The 21,177-nt window shown below is 42.0% G+C and overlaps 1 protein-coding gene across 7 annotated transcripts in view; it reads right to left on the minus strand.

The window, feature by feature from the left end:
• Positions 1-21,177, minus strand: part of DGKD (diacylglycerol kinase delta) — a 73,501-nt gene that overhangs the window by 12,116 nt on the left and 40,208 nt on the right. For 6 of the 7 annotated variants that reach the window (XM_075099418.1, XM_075099416.1, XM_075099415.1 and 3 more), the window contains 19 exons: positions 16,570-16,674; positions 15,593-15,725; positions 14,776-14,882; positions 14,093-14,218; positions 12,913-13,015; positions 12,224-12,386; positions 10,787-10,895; positions 9,870-10,009; positions 9,043-9,127; positions 8,393-8,487; positions 8,195-8,294; positions 7,767-8,040; positions 5,839-6,000; positions 4,943-5,071; positions 3,864-3,960; positions 2,789-2,899; positions 1,940-2,036; positions 1,068-1,175; positions 336-449 (listed from right to left, as the gene is read on the minus strand). In XM_075099418.1, the coding sequence (XP_074955519.1) occupies positions 336-449; positions 1,068-1,175; positions 1,940-2,036; positions 2,789-2,899; positions 3,864-3,960; positions 4,943-5,071; positions 5,839-6,000; positions 7,767-8,040; positions 8,195-8,294; positions 8,393-8,487; positions 9,043-9,127; positions 9,870-10,009; positions 10,787-10,895; positions 12,224-12,386; positions 12,913-13,015; positions 14,093-14,218; positions 14,776-14,882; positions 15,593-15,725; positions 16,570-16,674 (2,358 nt within the window). Of the gene's footprint in view, positions 1-335; positions 450-1,067; positions 1,176-1,939; positions 2,037-2,788; positions 2,900-3,863; positions 3,961-4,942; positions 5,072-5,838; positions 6,001-7,766; positions 8,041-8,194; positions 8,295-8,392; positions 8,488-9,042; positions 9,128-9,869; positions 10,010-10,786; positions 10,896-12,223; positions 12,387-12,912; positions 13,016-14,092; positions 14,219-14,775; positions 14,883-15,592; positions 15,726-16,569; positions 16,675-19,944; positions 20,076-21,177 lie in introns of those variants that run through there. The other variant, XM_075099419.1, reaches the window with a different exon arrangement.

Here is a 21,177-nt window from a genome sequence, read left to right on the forward strand (position 1 = left end):
TTCCAAAAGCATGATATATTCTCCTTTCCAAAGCACTTTCCCAGGTAGAAGCACATGTTCCTGGGTGGCAAGCATGCCTCACCTGGCAGGGACCGTTTGCTTTGTCTTTGGACTACAAATCTGTATTTGAATTGCAGGTCTAACTCTTACTGCAATGAACACTAGCAAACAATTCCATGCCCAAATTGCCCTGGACATGCTGATTTGCAGCGCTGGTGGATGCTCCTTCCATGGGCAACAGAAAGCACAAAGCAGGGCTTAATGGCTGAAATTGGCATAAACATCAAGAACTAGAGATGGGAGAGGCAAGAAAAGCTCACAAAAGCAACTGGTACCTGTGCAATGCGGTGATGCTGTAGGTTTATCACTCGTGACACTGCCATCTGCATGCTCCCAAACACTGCTACCACTTCCAGAATCTTGTCATCAAAGGAGGGAGCTGTAAATGTCTAGCCAGATACAAGGGAGAGAGAATTCAGTTGACATACAGCTCTGTTAGAGAGGTTCTCTTTACCCCTATTGGTGAACCTTTGGGGGTTGGCTTTCAATTATGCTTTTTAATCTGTACAAAATTAACAAGGCTAGAAGGTGAAGATTTGCAGTGAGCTAGGGGGCAGAAAAAGGAGCCTTGATATCCCCACTGTGCTTCCAATGACAGCTAAAGCATAATTCAAACAACAAGGCTGTAGGCATCAAGGCAATAATTATTCTTATGAGAGCAGGCACTTTTTCATCTCAAATAATACAATGTTTCTGACTGGATCTAACTCCCTTTGCCTTCAAGAGGCTTTACATCTCACGCAGTCTGAGGGGAGAAGGTCAATCTAAAGCACTTCCTGGAAGTCCAAATGCCCAGGACAGCATATTTTTTTTTTCCCCAGAATCACTACAAACTGCTTGGGTGTGAAGCTGCTGAAGACTGGATTTCAGCATCGTATATGCTTCACAGAGAAAGTACATGCAGAGAGGTCCCTCGCCCTCTTCTTCCAAGCACTGTCCACAGGGACTATGACTTCAAAAGCAACGCTAAGTAAAACGCTTCCTGTATTGCCTTGGAGAATACTCACATCATCTTCCTTGGTTCCCCCCCAGAAGTTGGTGCCTCCTGCGTAGCTGGGAATGTTGAGTACAGCAATACCCTGGAGACTGGGTAAAGGGATTGGCCTCCCATCGCACTGAACAGAAGAAAAGGTAACATCACTCTCGGCATGGCAGGAGACAGACTCTCCTGTCAGAACACATGCTCTAAGAACAGAAAACAGCCTCCACAGCTTAGTAAAAATTAATTCAGGTTTCTTCCAGCTTATTCTTGGCCTAGCAGAGTAGAACATATCCATTAATGTCTCATGAACCATCTCTCCTTTGGCAGACATGAATTTTAGGGGAGATACTGATGCTTCTTTTCCCCAACAGGACTAGGGCATACATGAGAGGCTTGGTAAAGCCTCTTGGTTTATTTCTCCAGAAAGGGGAATAAAACTTCTAAAACACCTATGCAGCCTGCTGTGATGAGGGTCTCCTCCTGCAAGCCACCTGTTTATGCTGTACATGACCCATACAAGAATATTTTTTTTTTCAGTTTGATGCACATTACAGTGTAGTCAAATTAACAGCTTTCCGCTGCACCTACTGTCTAAAATGATGTGTTCACATGAGATACCACATATAACATAAGTCTGAATACTGAGCTGGGGACCACTATGCTTTCCAGCAGGATGACACTTCCATTACAGGCTGAGAATACAAGTTATCTTCCAGAACCAGGAAAAGCCACTTTTAGCTAGCTCAGGGTGAGATACAGCAAGTTCATTGTATTGGGCAGACAAGGGAAACACCCTAACGTCACCAAGCAGAATCACCACACCTAAGTCAAGGTGCCTGAAGGAGATGCAATTAGGCATCCCAGTTTTAGCAACAGAAGGACATGCTAGCTCCTCACCTCCAGCAACACTTTCTGCTCCAGGTTTTTATATGTCCTGTGTAGCAGCTCCTTGGTCCCCAATACTCCATACCACATCATGTTTTTAGTACGACTTCTATCAAAATCAAAAGAGAGAAAGTTAGCATAAGCACTTACATTTTCACTTAGAGGAAAAAAAAACCCACATTGAAATGGTACCTCGTACATCCTAAAACAAAGGTGCTTTGCTTCCAAAAGGGTCAAGCACTCCAAATGGTCATTGCTTGTGCTAGGAAACTATTCGGCTTTAAATAAATGTCAGGTATGAATTGAGTGTGACTGATCAACACACGCTACCAGAAACACACAGATTCCCCTAGCACAGAACTTGTCAATCTCGTTCAACAGGACATCAACAGTGTTTTCCAGTATTGGCTCAAGTATAGCAAATGTACCAATCCCAGGCTACACAAAGCACCCTGTAGTGGCCCAGTTATTCAAAAGGCCAAAACCTGTGGTTTGTTTTATGTTAGGATCAAGACCTCTGTTGCATTTACAGCCCAGATGTGATTCTCTTTAGCTAAACAGCAAACCCAGGAGAACGATCTGAGTGAGATCATGAGGTAAATAAACCAATGCACTAAATCCACACTGACGTAGCTACTCAAAGATCTTATACTAGCCACAACAGTGTAATGAATCAGTAATAAATCAGTAGCTAACCTCCTCCATCATGATTTCAAGCCTCGAAGGAGGATTATGCAGACAAGATTGACAATGTATCTATACAGCACACTTCTGCACAATCATCTTCGAAACTGCACAGAAACATAAAGTGGTTTCAGTCACTGCTGGCAGTAGCCAAAGGTCAGCCCAAGCCAAACTCACCTGCATTTCTCTGGGTGCTCATCACGTTTGTTGTTGAAGTCCAAAGAAATCTTTGCATCTAGTCCAATTCCAAAGTAATTATTCATGACACACTTCTCTGTGTAACATTCACTGCCAAACAAAAGAACAAAACTCCCATTTCTAAGTTTGTGTGCCATTTGGTAAGCACTTCACATGCCCCCTCTGGCCACCTCAATTCTCTTGCATAAAAAGATGAAGAACAAGAAGGCTGTACGCCAAGGTGCTCTGATAAGCACTGCTGGGAACTACCTAAAACGCACAATACCACAAAAGTGGCTATTCAGCAGAGATCCCTGACCTGTAGACTCTGTCTGTAAGCCTTCACGGCCGCAAGATTTGCAGAGGAATTCTCCCCTTGCCACAGAAACATACTCAGAAGCCTACACTTCATTTACAAAAAGCTATGTTGCAGGTCACTGGCATTGTGTAAAAGGTCGCACAAAACACTAGCAATGCTAATTGCTTTTATATACATATATATTTAAAAATATTTGTATGTAATATATATATTTTTATATAATATATATATTATATAGGGTGTTACCTACAGAGATCCTGACAAATGGGCTCAAAAGTGTCAGCTACTCATCTCAGGGGCATTGAACCCCATGATAAAAAGTCTGTATCATTGCATTTTTACTGTTATACAGTTTAGTAGAATCAGCCCGAGAATGTCTTCACATCACATTTTCCAACTGCCTCCCCTTGTTGTGGCCTGCCCAGGACCTTTTCTCAGGCCTCCCTGCTGTAAGAGTAGAGATTCTCCCACAGGTTACTGCCTACTAATTGGAAGTCAGAGCCATCTCTGAGTGTAGAAAGACTGACCTAGATTTCAATCTCACCTAAAACCTAAAAATCTTCTACTGTGAGTCAGATGTGTCACTGAACGTGTAACTACATAAGCTGATCCCCACTGGTACCCAGCATATGGATTCATTTGCATAACTCTGTGCTGCTGCAGTCCATTATTTAGCTCTATAAACTAACCTGCTTCTCTGCTGAGGTCTGTTTGGAAATGCCCACTCCCTCCCTTCAACCTCCTAGGCATACTCACAGATTTTCAGGCTCAGAGTTAAAGGGATCAGCATGGATCAACAATCGGCTGATGACAGAGCTCCCAGGCAAAGAACCAGACATACCAGCACGGATATCTGTGGGAAAATTGACCACCAGGAAGAGTGTGATTAATAACAGGCAGAAAAAAGGTAACTTCAATCTCAGAGACAAGACAGCAGGGAAGAATATATTAACTCTTGTCATCCACTGGGGAAAGCAAATAGCAATGGTGCTTTCTTCCACTCCAGAAGGCTTAGCTCTCTCAATAGCAGAAGGGTTTCTGGGGCTACCTGCAGGGTTTTTGACTGACAGGGCACCACCTAAGCCCAGCAGCATAGTTGTACAGACACATGGAAATGGGAAATAGGAGTGTATCCACTGCAGTAGCTTTTTTGTTCCAGCGTAAGACATGCAACGACCTTGCTTCAAGGAGTAGAGAGAGGAGCAGGACTGAAGTTCTCCAAGTTGCTCAAGAATTACTGGCTCCTGCTTCTTAAATTATTAGCTGGCAACCCACAAACAGCAGCTCTGTCAGAGAGAAAGGAAATTACCTGCTTCCAGAAGAAAAAATTTGGACAAGCAGTTTGGGGGAAGAGGTGGAAGGACAGCACCACGGTGATGGGGAGAAGTTGCTATACAAGGTGTGGGAGGTGGAAGTCTGCTAGGTCTGTGCACCTCCAGTGACTTCAGCCTTCACATTAAGGGACTGCTGCTCCCAGTCTATGGCTGCCATTCTTCAGAAACCTCTCTCAGCAGCATCCTATCAGCCTTCTCAGGTTTACTTTCAGCTCAGTGCCTCCTTGTAATTGGCATCTAAATTCTGCCACTGCACAGTGCTAATAAAAATCTGTCTAGGTCTCAGCTATAAACTGGAAACTATTACAGCTCCCTCCAAGTCTTCACTTTTCAGCCCTAGCAGAAAGTTATCCACAAAGGGATTTCTCTCCAAGTGGACCCTGCACAAAAGGACATCAGGTGGGACAATTCCATGTTTTCATGTGGCGACTGCGGCCTGTGCTGCCATCACCCATACTCCAGCTGGCTGCCTCAATGGGAAGTGGTGGGTGTTACACTTACTTGGGTAGAGAATTTTTGTATTCAGCATTGGCAAGTTGTCCCGGTTTCCTGTCTGGGGAGGAAGAGATGCAGAGCTGCCCAGCGATAAACTTCCTTTGCTAATTAGTCTTTCGCAAGGAGACTTTGACACTGTAAAACACAACACAAACATGGCTATCGACAAACATAACGCTGCGATTCAGACCAGCACAGACCAGACGCAGACAGAGCAGCACAGGCCGAGCAGCAAGACTGGGTTAGGAATCACCCAACAGCAGAACACTCTAGCCACCATAAAACAAAAAAAATTGACAGAACCAGTCATTAAAGACAGGGATGTGGCATATGTGCAGCCAGAAAATCCCACAAATTACCAAATATTAGAAATGGAGATGAGAAAAAGCTGGTGCCAGCAGCACAGCAGACAGGGTATTTGGCTCCCAATCAATACTCAGATAAGTTCAAAATCTGGCAGCGCCAGGGATCTCTAACAAATTACTGACATAACACAGTTATTAAACCAAACTTGCTTCTGTTCTCTGTCACCTGCAAAGGATGGCAGGGGCTTATAGGGAAATGTCAACAGGTAAATGACATGAAGAATGCTCAAGACCATCCTTGTCCGAGCACTGAAAGCCAAGAGAACGCAGACTACTGGCTAAGGTGCAAGAAGATTTCTGAATCCTAGGCTCCATATGCTAAGATCATGGACCAGCCATCAGAGATGTAGCAAAAAGTGGGGTGTATGACGCACAGCCTTGAGTGTAGAAACCTGCAAGACCTGGCATCTGAAGAGCAATCACTCAAAAATTAGAGAAAAACAGAACTTGGAAAGTAATACACGTAACACCTCCCTCATTGTTTACAAGGTGTAATTCACAGGCACGATCTGCATGGTGGCAGCCCCAGAGCAGTACCTTTCCGCTGGCTCCTCCCTTTGGACACTCCATAGCTGCTGCTGTGGGATGACTGCAGGGAGATTTTATCCTCATTCCTCAGCTCCTTGCCCTCTTCTGAGGCTGAGAGACTAAGGAGGAAGCCCTCTTGCTCCTGGGTCTGGGCATTCTGCTCATCTACAGCTGCAAAGAGAAAATAGGTGAGTGCCTCACAGCTCTTCTAGCAAGGAAGACATCCCACTAATGTAAATAACAATAGGATGGCACTCTAAAGGCCCTGACTCCTTAAAGGAAAGAACAGGAATAACAAAAATCTTCCCTGTATCATTTGTCTCACCTAAGCTCTGCTCTGGAGAGCTTTTGGAACTGGGCTGACTTAGCCTCCTGTTTTCTTTGCTGAGCTTTTTAGCAGTGAGGCTCTAAATACAAGTGTCCACCTTTAATGCTACAGGTACTCAGGCTTCTTGAGATGTAAACTGTGCTACAGGTGATGGGCTTCTATTTATTTGCATTTAGATGCTGCCAGAAATTCTAACCAGATGGACATTAAATGACGCATATAATCAGGAGGAAGAAAATAGCAGTTAGTAAAAAACAATACAAAGGAAAGAATCAGATTATATACTTTGGAAGAAGAAAAACAGTTTGGAGAAGTTGAACAAATACATTTGAAACGTAACTGCAGTTTGCCCAAGAGCTGGTAAGCATTAAATGCTAGTAGGTTGTCTAAAGAAATCACAACTTCCTTTGCATGTAACCAATAGGTCTTCCTCCCCAGCAACTCCTCACAGGGCACAGCTCTGTGAACAGCCCTGAGCTGATCTACCAGCTCACTGCCTCTGCGGGGGGATGAGCCCCCACCTTGTGCTGACTCTGGAGTTCACCAAAACTATTCACAAGGCAATCCAGCCCACTAGCCAAAAATATAAACTCTTCTTGCTGGATTAAGCAACTTTGTTGGGCTCCAAAAGAACTCCAACAACATCAAATTAGCATAAGGTAAGCAACAGCAGCAAAGTGGGGCAGCGGTGAGGTCAATACCCCTACTTCACCAGAAGCAAGCTGTTTGCTCAACTTCCATCGTCTGGTATAGCTTCGCCCTCAGTATAGGTTGTATACAGTATTGCAGTGCTGGAAATCCACGCAACATTGCAATGATCTGTAACTGACTACACAGTTCACAGTTTACATTTAGGTGTGTGTGGATGTCACATCTGCACCTTCAGTGCTTTTATCTCCAGCAATAAGCTGTTAAGTACTTCCTTTGGTCTAAGTTAAACCACTGAGCTTACGACTAACATCTGGGTGACTGATGCCTTTTGAAAGAAATGAAACTTTGAGCTACAGGCGTGAGTGGCTAGAGAAATAAGGGTCAAGATGTGAAAAAGAAGGTCACCTGCCTAGAAAGTCACATCACAACAGAACTGATTTGCATCAAGGTGCAGTTTTATAACATTTTCCCAGTGACAAGGCTATTTTAACAAGTTCCTGCCCTCCCTTGCAGTTGCACTGCTGCACTGTTTTGCTGGGCTGTACTATGGAGAGATTTCTGAAACAATCCAAGTTAAAATACTTAAAATACTTTCTTCCCAAGTATTTTCAGATATGTTTTTCAGCAAGGCCACACAGGGTTGTGCTGACACAACTGTGGTATGGGTGGGGACAGACAGGAAACGCAAATGAACAGAGTGTGGGAGGGTAGTAACTTCCTAAACCTGCCCTATGAGAGAAAACATACCTTGGACTTCAGGCACATTTACCAAGCCACGTTTCAAACAGGTGGGCTTGGCAGAGGTGATTCTGAAACTAAACACCCAGGCTTACTGAATAGCTTCTCTAACTCAGGAAAGCTGTTTCTAATAAAGAACCCTACTTCCCTCTGGAATAAAGGAAAATTATACTTCTCAAGAGCCTGCAACAAGTCACAAGCAGGCCTCCTAACAGGTTACCTTTTTCTGCATGCTCTATTATCTGACGAATGGCTTTTTTCAAGCTGTTGGCTCTCAACATGAGCTGTTCTCGGGGGCGAAATATCTGGGGCCGTGCAGTACATGACGAGCCCACCGAGCGGTCACTAGAAGAATCACAAGCACTGCCTGACCCATCACCGTCTTCAGTTTCCTCTGCAATGGTAGGAGGAGGGTTTGGCAGGCATGAAGATGCCTGAGATTCATCATTCAGTGTCTTCAGCAATGAGTCTAGCTTCTCCTTCAGGACAGAGCACTATAAGACGAAGAAGAACATTTGAGTAGAACTAACAGTAGACCGGGTAGCTCATTCTTTTAGTGTTTGCTGAACTGCTGCTGTCCTAGCTCTTGGAAAACAGAGCAGTTTCCTACTTCAGAGGTAGAAACCCAAACAATTTTTCCAATTTTACCTTCCTGGCCATGACCTCTGATTCCTCTGAGCTTTCCGTTGCCTTCTCATAGGCCTTCCCTACTCGAGCCACAAAATCCTTCACTGTCTCACAAAGCACCCTAGACAAAGGAGGTAGTGAAAACAAAGTCATGCAAGGATTGTCTCAGGATTTCCCAGGGCAACTTCCACTTAAAGCAGTTGTTCTGTAAGTACTCACTTGGCTGAGGAGATGACCACTGAGTGTTGGTCAGAAGTCAAAATTTTGGACAAATGAGCAGCCACAGAGTCTTCATAGAAGAGAATCTTCTGCACCTGGTGACAGGCAGAAACAAGCCACTGGGATGCTGCTTCCCAATGTTACAATATATGCTGTGAAACTCTGGCTCCCCAGAGAGTACCTATCATTGTACAGGTTCTTTTTATCCTAGAAAATTTCAGTGGTCCAGGGCTCAGTTCCACACTGAAAATCTCAATCTGAACCTAGAAACCATCAGCAGTGCAGTTCTTAGAGTCTCTGATTAACTGTGGACCTAAAATTGGGTTTTTACAATTCTTATGACTGCTATGCAGCTTTCCACATCTCAACAACATGATGTCATGACAGGAGACAAAAGTCGATCATTTCCTCTCTATCCTGTTCTGAAGCATTTTCCTCCCATTCCCCATTATGGCTGTTGACTCTGGTAACCCAACCTCCATCCTTCTTCATAACACTTCGTTGACTTAAAGACCCAGGATCTTTGTAGTTCCTGCTTCACCCACGTCATAGCTCAGGCTTGCTCCATTCGAACTCAACCGCTGCCTCCTATCATGTCTATTCTGAGACCATTGCTCCCAGTCCCCTGCTCTCTGCATCTCATGAGGTACCTCAGAATCCTCACTGAAATCTTCAGTGACTGTGGAAGTGGAGGCCTGGCGAGGGAGTTTGGTTTCATACACCATGATGCTCCACCTGTTGAAAAGGAGACATCATAGCTGTCACGCCAAGGCAGATGATTTCCTCCTTTATCCAAAGGACATAACAGGTTACAACCTCAAGCAGAACAAACTGCATTTTGGCAGGGGTATGACCGATGTACAGAAGCCATAAGGTTGTAATGGAACTACAGAGGGGCTGAACTAGGGGAAGAGGAAGGGATGACACTATGATCAAGTATCCTACAGCACGAGGACCTTTTCTGTACTTCTTCCCTCTCTCACAGAAATTCTGTGGGCACTACTTGATTCAACATAGCAGATGCCAAGATGCAACTCTAAAGACAATGAGCATTTTTTTAAATGTACAAAGATATATAGGTGATATCAATACTAGAGGTAAAGATGTCCATTTTAGCATTCAGTTTTTATTTCTAAGCCAAACTCAAGATAAACTGGTCCAAATTTACCAAGAAAAAATTAGCTTAAAAAAACCCGTAACTGTAAGGCTGTTAAATTCAGTTGATGAGAACTCTGGTACACAAGGAAGGACACTGGACATCAGACAATTTCACTTATTACTATTCTGCAGCAGTGACACCGAAAGCCAGGCTACCTTTTGTTGCTAAAGGGTGACAGTGGATTATCAAAGAAAAAATGTTAACTGGCATTAGTAAGAAGTTCAGCAGCTGGGTAGAATCAAGAACTGCGGAGTTCTCCTGGAAGGGTATTTTCACACAGCTCTTGAGCGGGGGAGGATATTAGTGATGGTTACTCACCTGTCCAGCATTTTGGTACTGGCCCTCTCCAGCTTCTCCAGGATCTGCGGGAGCTGGGTATCATCATCACAAGCAGATCCCCAGCCTAACACACGGGCAAGGTCATTCCCTGTTCCCAAGGGCAGCACCCCTAGCTGGCACTGCATTAGAGAAAAGGAAACCAAAACTGATATTCAAATGGGAAAACACAAGCCACGAACAGCCACAAGTAACATGACTGATTCCTTACACAGATCAGCCACTGAGAAACAGCTAGTCCCAGGGGGAGGAGAAAGTAATTCAATGGGGAGAACAACTAGAAGAGCATCCAAGTAAGGAAAAATTTCCTCTACTTTTAAGTTGTTAATTGAGAGAGGAGTGTATTACAGCTACCATCCTGAGGAGCATCTTACTGAAAGTAACCCCTTCTGCAGATGTATTTATTTAACCATCAGGTGGTGCTATTGCTTTATCTGTAAAATTAGCATAGACATCTCCAAGACAAAATGCAAACAAATTAAACACTGTATGATAGTTCTGCTCCAATGAAGTTTCTGTCTATCCGAGGACTCAGAAACACCACCATGAGAATTAAAGGGAATAGATGAGGAGCACTACCCTTGCGGAACTCTCCATTTTGTAACTGCAGCCCTTTCTGAGTATACGTCTCTGCTAGCAATGGAGCAGGAGTAACTCAGAGCTACTCCAAAGCTGGATCTTGCAAGAGGGAGTTGTGGGGGAGCAGTGGAGTTAGGAATAACGAATTAGCCTGGTACTGCTTCTTGCAGAAAACTACTGCAAGAACACTGGTGTGGTAAACTTTCAGCGGCTTCAGTGCTGGGGCAAACTACATCTGTATGATCAAAGAAAGTCCTCTTCAACCCATGCTGTTGCTATTCCTTCATTCTTTCATCCAACCAAGCTCATTGGGCAGGTACCTGCTTATGAAGATTGAGGCTATCAATTTCGGAGAGAACCCAGCCAACACTTCCGTCCCCACCACAAACTAGAATCCGGAAAGTGTCAAATTTCTGGAATAAGCGTAAACTACAGAGAAGGGAAAGAAAAAAGCAAGCGAGAACAATCAGCTGTTATAGAAAGAAACCATAAACAATTCTGAACTAGGTAATAAACATGGCAGATTTGCTTAAAGTAAGCTCTGATTTCACAATGAATATGGGCCGCTGCCTGTTTACAGTTTAATTAAAATGATTATAAATAAGGAATTCTAAATACAGCTAAGCAATTTACAATGGCTATTCACTACAGAAATATGTCCCAGACATATTCCTCTACTAAAGCAGAGCACTTCTGTCTGAACAGAAGAGGAAACAAGCATGTGATAGCTCATTATCCATTGAATTAATTCCTTGTTGCTCGTTTGCTGTCTTCAGCCCAACACTAGTTATTTGTCACTGTCTGGAGTGCTCTGATGTCACTGCCTTCGCACTCAAGGCCACACCAATTAAAGCAAAGCTTGAAGAGTGGGAACTTTATGCAGTCATTCAGTAAGCAGACAACTGTAAGAGGATGTAAAGTCTCACAAGCTTTAGTTCTCCTTCTGGGAAAGCAACATAAATCAATGCTTTGGCACCCTGTCTGTCCTGCAGGCAGGCAAACAACTCACCAGCAAGACAAGTGCGAATTTCTCTTTTCACCCTTTCCAGAATATTAAAAACAACCTCTCCTAAAGCTGTTTGAAACTGTGCTTCTTACTGAAGATTTTCCAGAACTAATGCCGGCTTTTATTTTGGTTTTGTATATTTGGGGGTTTTTTTTATTATTACCTAAACAGGATTTACTGTAGTAGAGAAAATCCTTACATCTTCAAGCACCAACTTTACCAAAAGCATTCATAAGAGATGTTTACCCAATGTCACCATAACATCTTTAAGGGATGGAAGTTTCACATACTCCCCAGGTAAGTTATTTCTAGATAAATCTCATTCTGACAATACAAATTTGCTATGACATTTGTCTGTTCACCTGATTTCACTCAAGTTAACTCTTGTTAACATTACATCAGGATGCCTGTTAGAAGTCTGTTTGCTGACACATTTTCTTCTGGATTCAGGCTTTCCATGCTTGGTCTTCTTCCAGAGGAGTGTTTCCGGAATTCCCCAAAACCCCCTCAAGCTGTCCTGCTGTTACTAATGAATGGAAATAATGACCTTTTTTAACAACATTTTCCATTTTAGCTAATTGATAACACTAAACACAGAGTGGGGAAAATCTGTTCGAACTTCATGTGTGTTCACTTTTCTCTGAGGAATAGGTTCCTTGTTATATTTGAGGATGAGCTTATAATCAAATAAATCACTTGTACTTTTCTGGTATTTACAAGGAATATGTGCTTCCATAGAACATCTGCTTACCCAAGGTGAGGTCCTCCATTCATGAGGTCAAAGACCTGGGCTGGATTCAGTAGCTGTTTGAATCTTCGTAGAAATTTTACACCTTGATTGTCTCCACTTTTTGAGTTGACAAAGACCAACAAAGGGCTCGTGCAAGAAGGGGGACAAGTAGCTTTCCAGAAACCTGTTGGGGAAAAGGGAAGGGAGAGGGCGGAAAATCCAAGAGATGTGAATCTGCCCATGGAGATGCAGTGACAAAAAAACCCAACATCCCACACCCCAGCACAGCTATGAAGAAACTAATACTTTCCTTGTGCTTATGGCACTCACTGGGTAAACACCAAATGTGCACAGCCCTGAATCCAGCATGAACCACACCTCATGCTGCCAAATGTCACACTTATCTTCTAGCAGTATTCCAAAATTTTCAGCTTCCCCAACCTTTCCAAACTTCTTCTGTAATGTTGTTGTTTTCAATAAATTTTAACAGCTGCAGCTCAGCAAATAATGACGTTACAGGGTAATAAACTGAATGCAAAAGCAAAGCAGACAGTTCACCGCCATACTTCAGCAATACCTTCCAGTTTGGAATTTCAGCAACACCAAAAGGCAGAATTTTCAGTTGACAGAGTCTGGCATTAATAGTGTTAGCTGAAGGGACTGTGACTGAGAGGAAGCGAAAGAAGGCATTACTTACTAGTGATACTTACCATCTGAATCAATGCTGTTAAGAGCAGTAGGAGGAATGACAGATACTTTGCACAACCCAAGAGGGCACTTGTTTGGCAACAACTCTTTGCAAGCTGTGTGTACCTGAAAAAAAACACCAAAACCCATTAATTCAGATTCCTTTGGGCACTGTGGTATAACTCATAAAACCACCCAACAAGAGGCTGCAAAGGAAAGGGAAGAAAGGAAGAGGGGGAGAATCCAAGAAAATGTTAATCAATAAAGTTATCTAATCAGAGTCTTCTACTAATTCTCCTCTTTCCATTACTACATACTTTTTCTGCCATCTGAATTTATAACACTAGCACTTCGAGTGCTAAGAGGACTACATAACAGATTATGCAGCTTTAAGAGCCTTCAGGCATTCTGCTTTCAAAATCCTAGCCTCAGTTGAGAGATCAAAAGTAGCAACAAAAGAAAAAGCTGGGAATTCAAGAAAATGAGAAAGCAAAAAATAAAGCAAGAAGACATGAGTGACATAATAGGTAAGAGAAGAAGGGATTAATAAAGCCACCCAAAAAAGGAAATACAGTGCAGAGTAGGGCACTTAAGTAATTTCTGGTACTGCAAGATAGAGGGTTTGCTTGTTGTTTGAGCCCCCTCCCCCCACATTATAAACACATATTTTGTGACACTTCTCTTATTAATCTTATAGACAACTGGAAAAATAGCAAGATCTGCATCACTGCAGTGGTTAGACAAGAGAAACCTATTGCAATGGGAAGGGAAATTGCTATTATTAAAATAGCTTAGTATTCTTTATTGTCATTTTTTTTGTTGTACCTTTTCAACTTGTAGAAATGGCAAATAATGGCTCCCTAAAACCCAACATGTCCCAAGCCTGAGGCATTGATTCATATCTAGTGCAATTAGATTCTTCTATGAAAGCTCACTACCAAAAGAAAATGAGCTTGCAGAGAAGGTAGATATTTATTTCAGGTCTTACTTTTATACATCACAGTGATACTTTTCAACACAAATTTGAATTTCTGTCTCTTGCAGGCTTTTTATCATCTGGAGAAAGAACAATAACATCCTTCATGGCAAATACTGACACCACGGTTTGAGATGTCATTTTAAGTAAAGGTCATTAAAAGAACACACCACAGACCTGATCAAAGACTATCCTTTTACTGAAATGATCATGCTTATTGAACTCACCATGGCTTTGCACCAAAGGCAGCGCCAGTCTTGCAAACGTAGGACGCTGCCACAGGTTTTATCACACACAGTACATTTGGCGCTCACAGGTAGGTTTCCTTCCAACCACTGATGTGGCATTGAGATCTGCAGATGGTACAGAGGAAGAGAAGTAATATGGACTTTCCAGAGTGCAACTCAAGGGCGCAGGATGCACTGTGGTACTGAGACATACAGAGAGGTAAGTCTTTATATGCACTGTTTGAGGACAGCAAAGGCAACTTCTAGAAAACACCTGAGGAACTGTTGTGGCTTTTAACATCACGCTTAAGCACAAAGAGACCATGTGACTCGCCCCAGGCTACCCAGGAAACACAGACTTGCATCAGACATCCCGTATGCTAACGTACTGTTCCAACCACTCATTTATCTTCCTTTTGCCAAAACTCAGACCAGGTTCCCCATGCCTCCAGTTATTTAACCTCAACTCCTCCAGTCCATAGCAGGAGTCTCTTTCTATTAAGGAGTCCTCGCTACCCTGACTGGACTTTTCACAGAATCTTATGCTTTCACAGTAAAGGCCTTTCCCACATTGCTAACATATAAAGGCAGAATCTGCTATTCGTACAGTGAAGAAAGCTGAAGAGCACATGCCAGCGCTTCCACATCAAGATAAGGCTAGAAGAGTTAAGACTAACACCTACCCCATCTTCATCCTCAATGATATCCTTTCCAATAGAGGCCAGAGTTGTCCACTTGCAATTATTGGTTGCCCGCACAGCACACCGCTTGTGGGCTTTAAACTTGCACACTAGAGAGGAAGAATATATTAATCCTGACTCAGAACATATTACATGACAGTCTGTGCAAAAGCTTTCCCAAGTAACCATATTTGGCTCCAGAAGAAAGCATGGGCACACACTTGTTAGCACTGCCAAAACTATCAGCTCTAAGTATACTGAGTAAGATGAGCTAGCTGTTAATTCTTGCCTTGTCACTTTTGCCAGTTGCTTGTACAAAGCTTAGTTATCACCCTGTTAACTTTGACATGATTTACATAGTCATATACTCCTGCATCCTTTTACACAGTGTGGGTGTAACCTCATTCATGCTAGAAGTATGAGCTGTGCGCAGCCAGGTGTGCCTGCTACGCCAAAGCTGCAAAAGAATAACTTCCTGGCATTCAAACACTTAACAAGGATGTTCTTACAAATATGATTCTTCTTATGGACAGGACTATTCTTATGCATATTCTGATATCTCAGAAATACATACCTGTTCACTTCAGATGCATGATTTTAATAAGGGATGGCAATATTTGGGTATATTGGGTTTCAGCATCAGGTCCAGAAAAGACCTCCAGTCTCATACACAGCCTTAGCTCTCTCAAGTTTATTATGCACCGTTTTTCTACATCTTTTTGCAAACTGTTAACAACATTCCTCTTAAATTATCTCTGGAACTTGGCACTGAGCTATAAAGATAGCGCTCCCAAAAGAGGAAACAAGAAAGCACTCTTACCTTCACATGAGAGCCCATGCGATGTGACTCCGGATAATGCCTCCCGACACACATTGCAGTACGTTGGTCGAGCATGTGAGCAGGCGTACCAGTTATGCATCCCTGAGAAATGGTCCATGCTGTACTGGGTAGACTAGTAAAGTAAATGTATTACAGCAAAGTCTAAAGTAAAGCAACAAGACTTTTTTGACTTAAAACAAAGACTTGCACATAGCAGTCAGGAAAGGCAGAAACTGAACACTTCTACTAGGGAAGAGCAGACCACATGCAGGTTATACACAATATGGCTGTAACTCAAGGTGGTCTTTAAGCCAGAAGAGACTACCTAAAGAAGAAGCCACACCTTCATTCCTGTTCCTGTCCTACCTCCCATCCTTGTCTCACTGCAAGTATGTGTAGGGAAATGAACTGGAGAACTTATCTGCTTGAGAATTGATCCTTCCCTTCCCCGTTTTTGTTGGATTAATTTTTCAGCAAGATCAGTTCCCCAACCTGGTTTACTGCATGGCAGAGGAATGCTTGTGCCAGCACAGGTTAGGAGACAACAGGAAGACAAGCATTAGAGTGGGGAAAACACAAGACAGCTTCTTTTGGTGGCAGTGCTGGTCTAACTACAGCCCCAAAAAGCAAACAGATGCACTGCAGTAGGCAGAATACCAAGCTGGCAAGATGTGAATTAGGACAGGGAGGATAACTGAAGAGTGAGAAGACAATGGGAGAACTGTGTTTCAAAACCTACCTATACTCTGAAAAGCGCTCTCAGAGTTACCATGGGAGAGTATACAAAGCCACAAGCATTCTTTGGAGAATCACTTCAGTGTATTTGGGATAGCTTTTACAGAAGGCCTAACACTATACCCCTTATAGTCAACAAAAACAACCTCTATTAACTTCACTGGAAGCTGACTCCAATCTCGGAACAAGCTGTTATTTAGGGGAGAAGGCACAGAGTGCAAAGGAACATATTTTCCTCTTACCTCAAAATGTTCACGGTTTTGTACAGTCTTCAGTGCTGCAATCCAATCTTCCATCTCTTTTCTGTTATCAGCACAAAGGATGAGCTTCCGACATGGAGTGATAACCTGAAAAGTGAGAGATAATTAATAGCGTGTATTCTGAGCATGTCAGTGAGACACAGCAAGAGAACACATTATCACTAGTGTAGTCTATTGAAGCAGACTATTTTCAGAAGCAATGAGCTGCAAAACAGAACAGAAATTATTTGCGTCTTTCAACCATGTTTCTCTTTCACCATAACATATCTTAATTCCTTCATAACTGTACAGAACCACAGAGATTTTAGCTGTCATTCCCAATACTGAACTGAATAAAGAAATCTCTCAGACTCAAATAACAGCAAAACACAAATCAAGCACAGAGGAGTGAAAGTTAATATATTACATGTGCAGAACTAGCATAAGGTTTTTTTAAGTACTTAATGACTTTTGAAATTGGTAATGACATTAAAATATTTTGTTAACTCCATAATATATACCATCTTCTAGCTATTAATAAATCAGATAACATGCTCTGTAACATCATACTAAAAACCTGTTTAGAGTCATGACAAGTGGGGAGGGAGGAGGGGAGAAATCAAATAAAATAAGCTATCTAGAAGATAAACCAAATAAGCCATCTAGAAGAGAAATCACTGTATTTTGAACTCTCATGTTTCCTGAGGGCTTGTTCTACATTTATTACATAGAAGATATTCCAACAAATGTTTCACTAGCAGCTTGAGGTTGTGGTGAGTTTGCCTTCCTCTAAAAATACTCTTCTCAGTGTGTTTCTACGCTGCGCTAAATTCCGTGCATTAGTTGCCCTGTGTTAAATAAACAGTTCCGCATTTTAATAAACAAGCAGAAGACATGCAGGATGGCCAAAGCTCCCCTCTGCCCAGAAGGCGGACAGCTCTCCGTGTAGCCTACCACCAAATGCTCTCTCCTTTTGTCAGATGGCAGCAGCAAAGAGAAATAAAAGCTCCTAGCCATTCAGAGGACCACATCTGCTGTCCAAAGGACTGCCCACTCAGCTGGTGTCTGACTTGACTATAAATCAACATTTATTCTTCCTAAGACAAAAGTCTTTCTTCCCCACACTGTTGTTACCTTATCTTATGAACACTGTCTCCCTCTGTACACCTCTGTACTGATTTCCACCCAACTGACTTCTTAAATTAGACCCATACTGAAGTGTTTGCAAGATTTAAGAAAAGCTGCGTTAAGGTTGAGCACCATTAACAAAAATCAAAAGGCTCCCTTTTAAGTCAATTGTAAAAACTTCCAGCAGCCCAGACTCTCCTGCGGCCTCCACATTTTGTACATTAAAAAAAATTGCCTACATCATCTGCTTTTCCAGCAAATTGTACCCTAACATCTGAATACATGACCCCTGTTAACTTCTAGTCTGTTTCTCGCTTCTCTCATTATGAGTCACAGAACAGATGAGAAATAAAAGCCTCTGAAGTTGAAATGAAACTTTTAGTCAATATTGAAGTGCATCAGCACATCCACTAAGAAATGTGTATGTAATGTCAACCAAAAAGATATGCTTGTAAATTTCTGCTTCATTTTAAGTTCTTCCATTTTCAAAATACCTTTTCAGAGGATAGACTGTAACATTCACTTGCAGTAACACTAACTTTACCCAGAGACATTACCAAACTTAGAAAAGATTGCTACTGACACATTAAGTAGGCAATGAATGGAGCTAAATATCGTTTTAAAGCAAGGACTGGCCATTCACATTAGAAACACAGTTTTGGCATGGAGAGTTCCATCTCGGACAAAATGACCCGATATGTATCAATTGTAAGCAAACAGAAGTAAGTATTTACAATTTTCTAAAAATAAAATTCTAAAAATAAAATAAAATTCTAAAATAAAAAGGAAGAAGTCCTTCCCTCTTCCCTGACTCTTCCTTTAAACAATTCCAGCTCTGATAAAATTTTTTCCCAAAGAAGGTAGTCAGAGGGGTCTTTCTACTTTCCCAAGGAAAAAGAAAAGTGGACGGTTAACTGTATTTCCATCAAAACCTCTGCTATATAAGAAAGGCTACCCTAGAGACACCTTTTATGGAGCATGAAACACTACTGCAAATATCAGTGTGAAGTTAGAGAAGAACTAGCAGCATCTCTGGAGTTCTGCTAAAAGGAAGCAGCTTTTTCCCTGGAAGTAAAACCAAGCTCAAATAATTTTTTCAGACAGTGCAGGACTCTGCTTTTTTCTGGCGACAAAGACAAGAACATCTATAATTGCCTATGTACAATAGTACCCTATGTGAAGTCAAAACATCCTAGGATGAAGCATCTAAGGACCTTTCGTCGCTTTAAAACCAGCCAGTTTTTATAAGGAAGTGCCAGTTCATTCAACAAGCCACTGGCATGCTCTTGGGCAGTGGGGGAAAAAAAAATTTATAACGGTTGGTAAAATTAATTTATCATCACCACAATCCCATTTCACAACACTCCTATTCAGTGCTGTCCCTTTTCATATTTTTCTTTCTCTTTTCGGGGGGGGAGGGGCGGGAGGCAAATGCAAAGTACCTAGTATCCTTTTTACATCACCTTGCAAGACATGAAATCTAAAATACTGGCATAAAATACCAAAATGCAGATGCTCCTTTGGTAAGAATTAATTTCTGAGGCTACTGACTTCCTGGATCACTGGAGAAACTGTCCAATATACAAAATCATTAATTCTTTCTTAAGTCACCTCTGCATCATCTTAAAAATTTAAAAATTCCCACATTCAGTGTTGGACAATCCTCTGTTCAAAGAACAAATTTAAAGTTTATAAGACAAGAGGACAAATAAAAAGATCAAGAAGATTTTCATACTTGAATCATCCAGACAGAGTCACAGAATTAAAATAAAGGGTCTATTGTGTAACTACAAAACTGCAAATAAAATGTAACTTTGTGCAAGATAAAATTATGAAGAGCATTCCCCCTTAGTTCTAAAGCAACATTTGCACAGGGATTTATTGGTATCATCAGAGGTGGGAAATAAAATAATACAATCTCAAACCTCACTCATTTTCTAAGTATAATTCAGGCTTCACTGTGAAGGACAGATAAGATTTTAACGTAACTAGTGTAACAATTCTTTGGGGAAATTAAGAAACCAAACAAACCTGTTTTTCTGATTAACATGCAGGTGTTACAGTTAAACATTTTAATGAGGATAATTAGGAATCCAGAAACATGTTAATAGGGACATTTGCTTCGCAGAGTCATTCAACAGTTCTTGCCTTTCTTACAGCCTCACAGACACAACAGCCAACACCAGGTACCTTGTAAGCATTAAGAGACTCCTGCTTTCCCTGTGCTGCAGGCAGCCACTGGTCTCTTACCTGCACAGGCTGATGTGCAACAGGAATGCCACAACACTGGTCCTGAATAAGGGCAGAACTGAGATTAGCAGAAACATCCTCTCACTCACAGGGAAAGAAAAACACTCATCCTACCACTTCTACCTCCTTCTACTTGAGCCAGTAATTTCAACTCCAGGCATCCACCTGTTGAAGGATACTAACAGAGGGAGAAAGGCTATTACATACACTGTGCTGCCTAGAGGAGACTGATGATCAGTCTAACACCTTGCACCAAAAAAAAAAAAAAAAAATCATTCTTGTCATCTCCAAAAGAAGCCACAGCAATCTTCCCCCTGAAAAGCTGTCCTTTCCCAGCCAGGGAGTCCAGGGTGTTTGCTCTCGGCTACATCCGTGAATTAGCTGATGCTCTGGAACACGAGGCTTGGTTATCCCTGTTGGCAAACATGGCTAGAAATGAGCACAGTCCAGCTATTTTTTATGTTCCAGCTACAGCTTTCGATCAACATCCTGGAACAGTATATTCCACAGGATGACGACGCACTAGGTGAAGTAGCATTTCCTTTTATTTGTTCTAAATTTACAAAGCAGTAATGTCATCCAGTGACCTCTTGTTCTCATATAAATGGAGAGCACAAAAACAATGATCTGATTGCTCTTGAGTTAGGATGGGGGCTGCCTTGCTAGAAGTTTAAAAAAGGCAATTAGAAGTTTTTAAATTTATTTATAATCTCATACATTTCTGGCCTGTTTGGGGATTGACAGAACTCTGAGTGTTCCTGCCCTGAAACAGCTCAGAATTTTATCTAGATATGAGCAATTATGTAAATCAAAAGTGCTTGTTCTTCCTAAAAAGGAAATATTAAAAACAAACATACTTTTTTGATCCTAAATGCTGTTGAACTTCTGGGTGCGGTTCTTTAGATCTCATTCCTTAGGAGAACTGGATACCCAGAGCTTACCACATGCCACATGGTGACTTTATTAAGCCCAACAAAAGAGCGCAACCGTCCTGAGGAAAAAAAAAAGCTGCCAATCCCTCTAATCAATCCTGAAGAGCCATAAGGATGAATGGGAATGGCAGGAAAGCTTAACGACATTTCAAATCAGGGCACAGGTTAATTTATAGACTCCTCACTGTGTACAAAACCCCAGAAAGATCTTTTGTGGAAATTATGGTGACAATCAACTACCCACCAGGTCACCCCTTTGCAGACTGTTATGTGCCCTCTATGCAAATCAGCCATCCCAATT

Source organism: Phalacrocorax aristotelis, chromosome 7, assembly GCF_949628215.1.
Source record: "Phalacrocorax aristotelis chromosome 7, bGulAri2.1, whole genome shotgun sequence".
Classification (NCBI taxonomy): domain Eukaryota; kingdom Metazoa; phylum Chordata; class Aves; order Suliformes; family Phalacrocoracidae; genus Phalacrocorax; species Phalacrocorax aristotelis.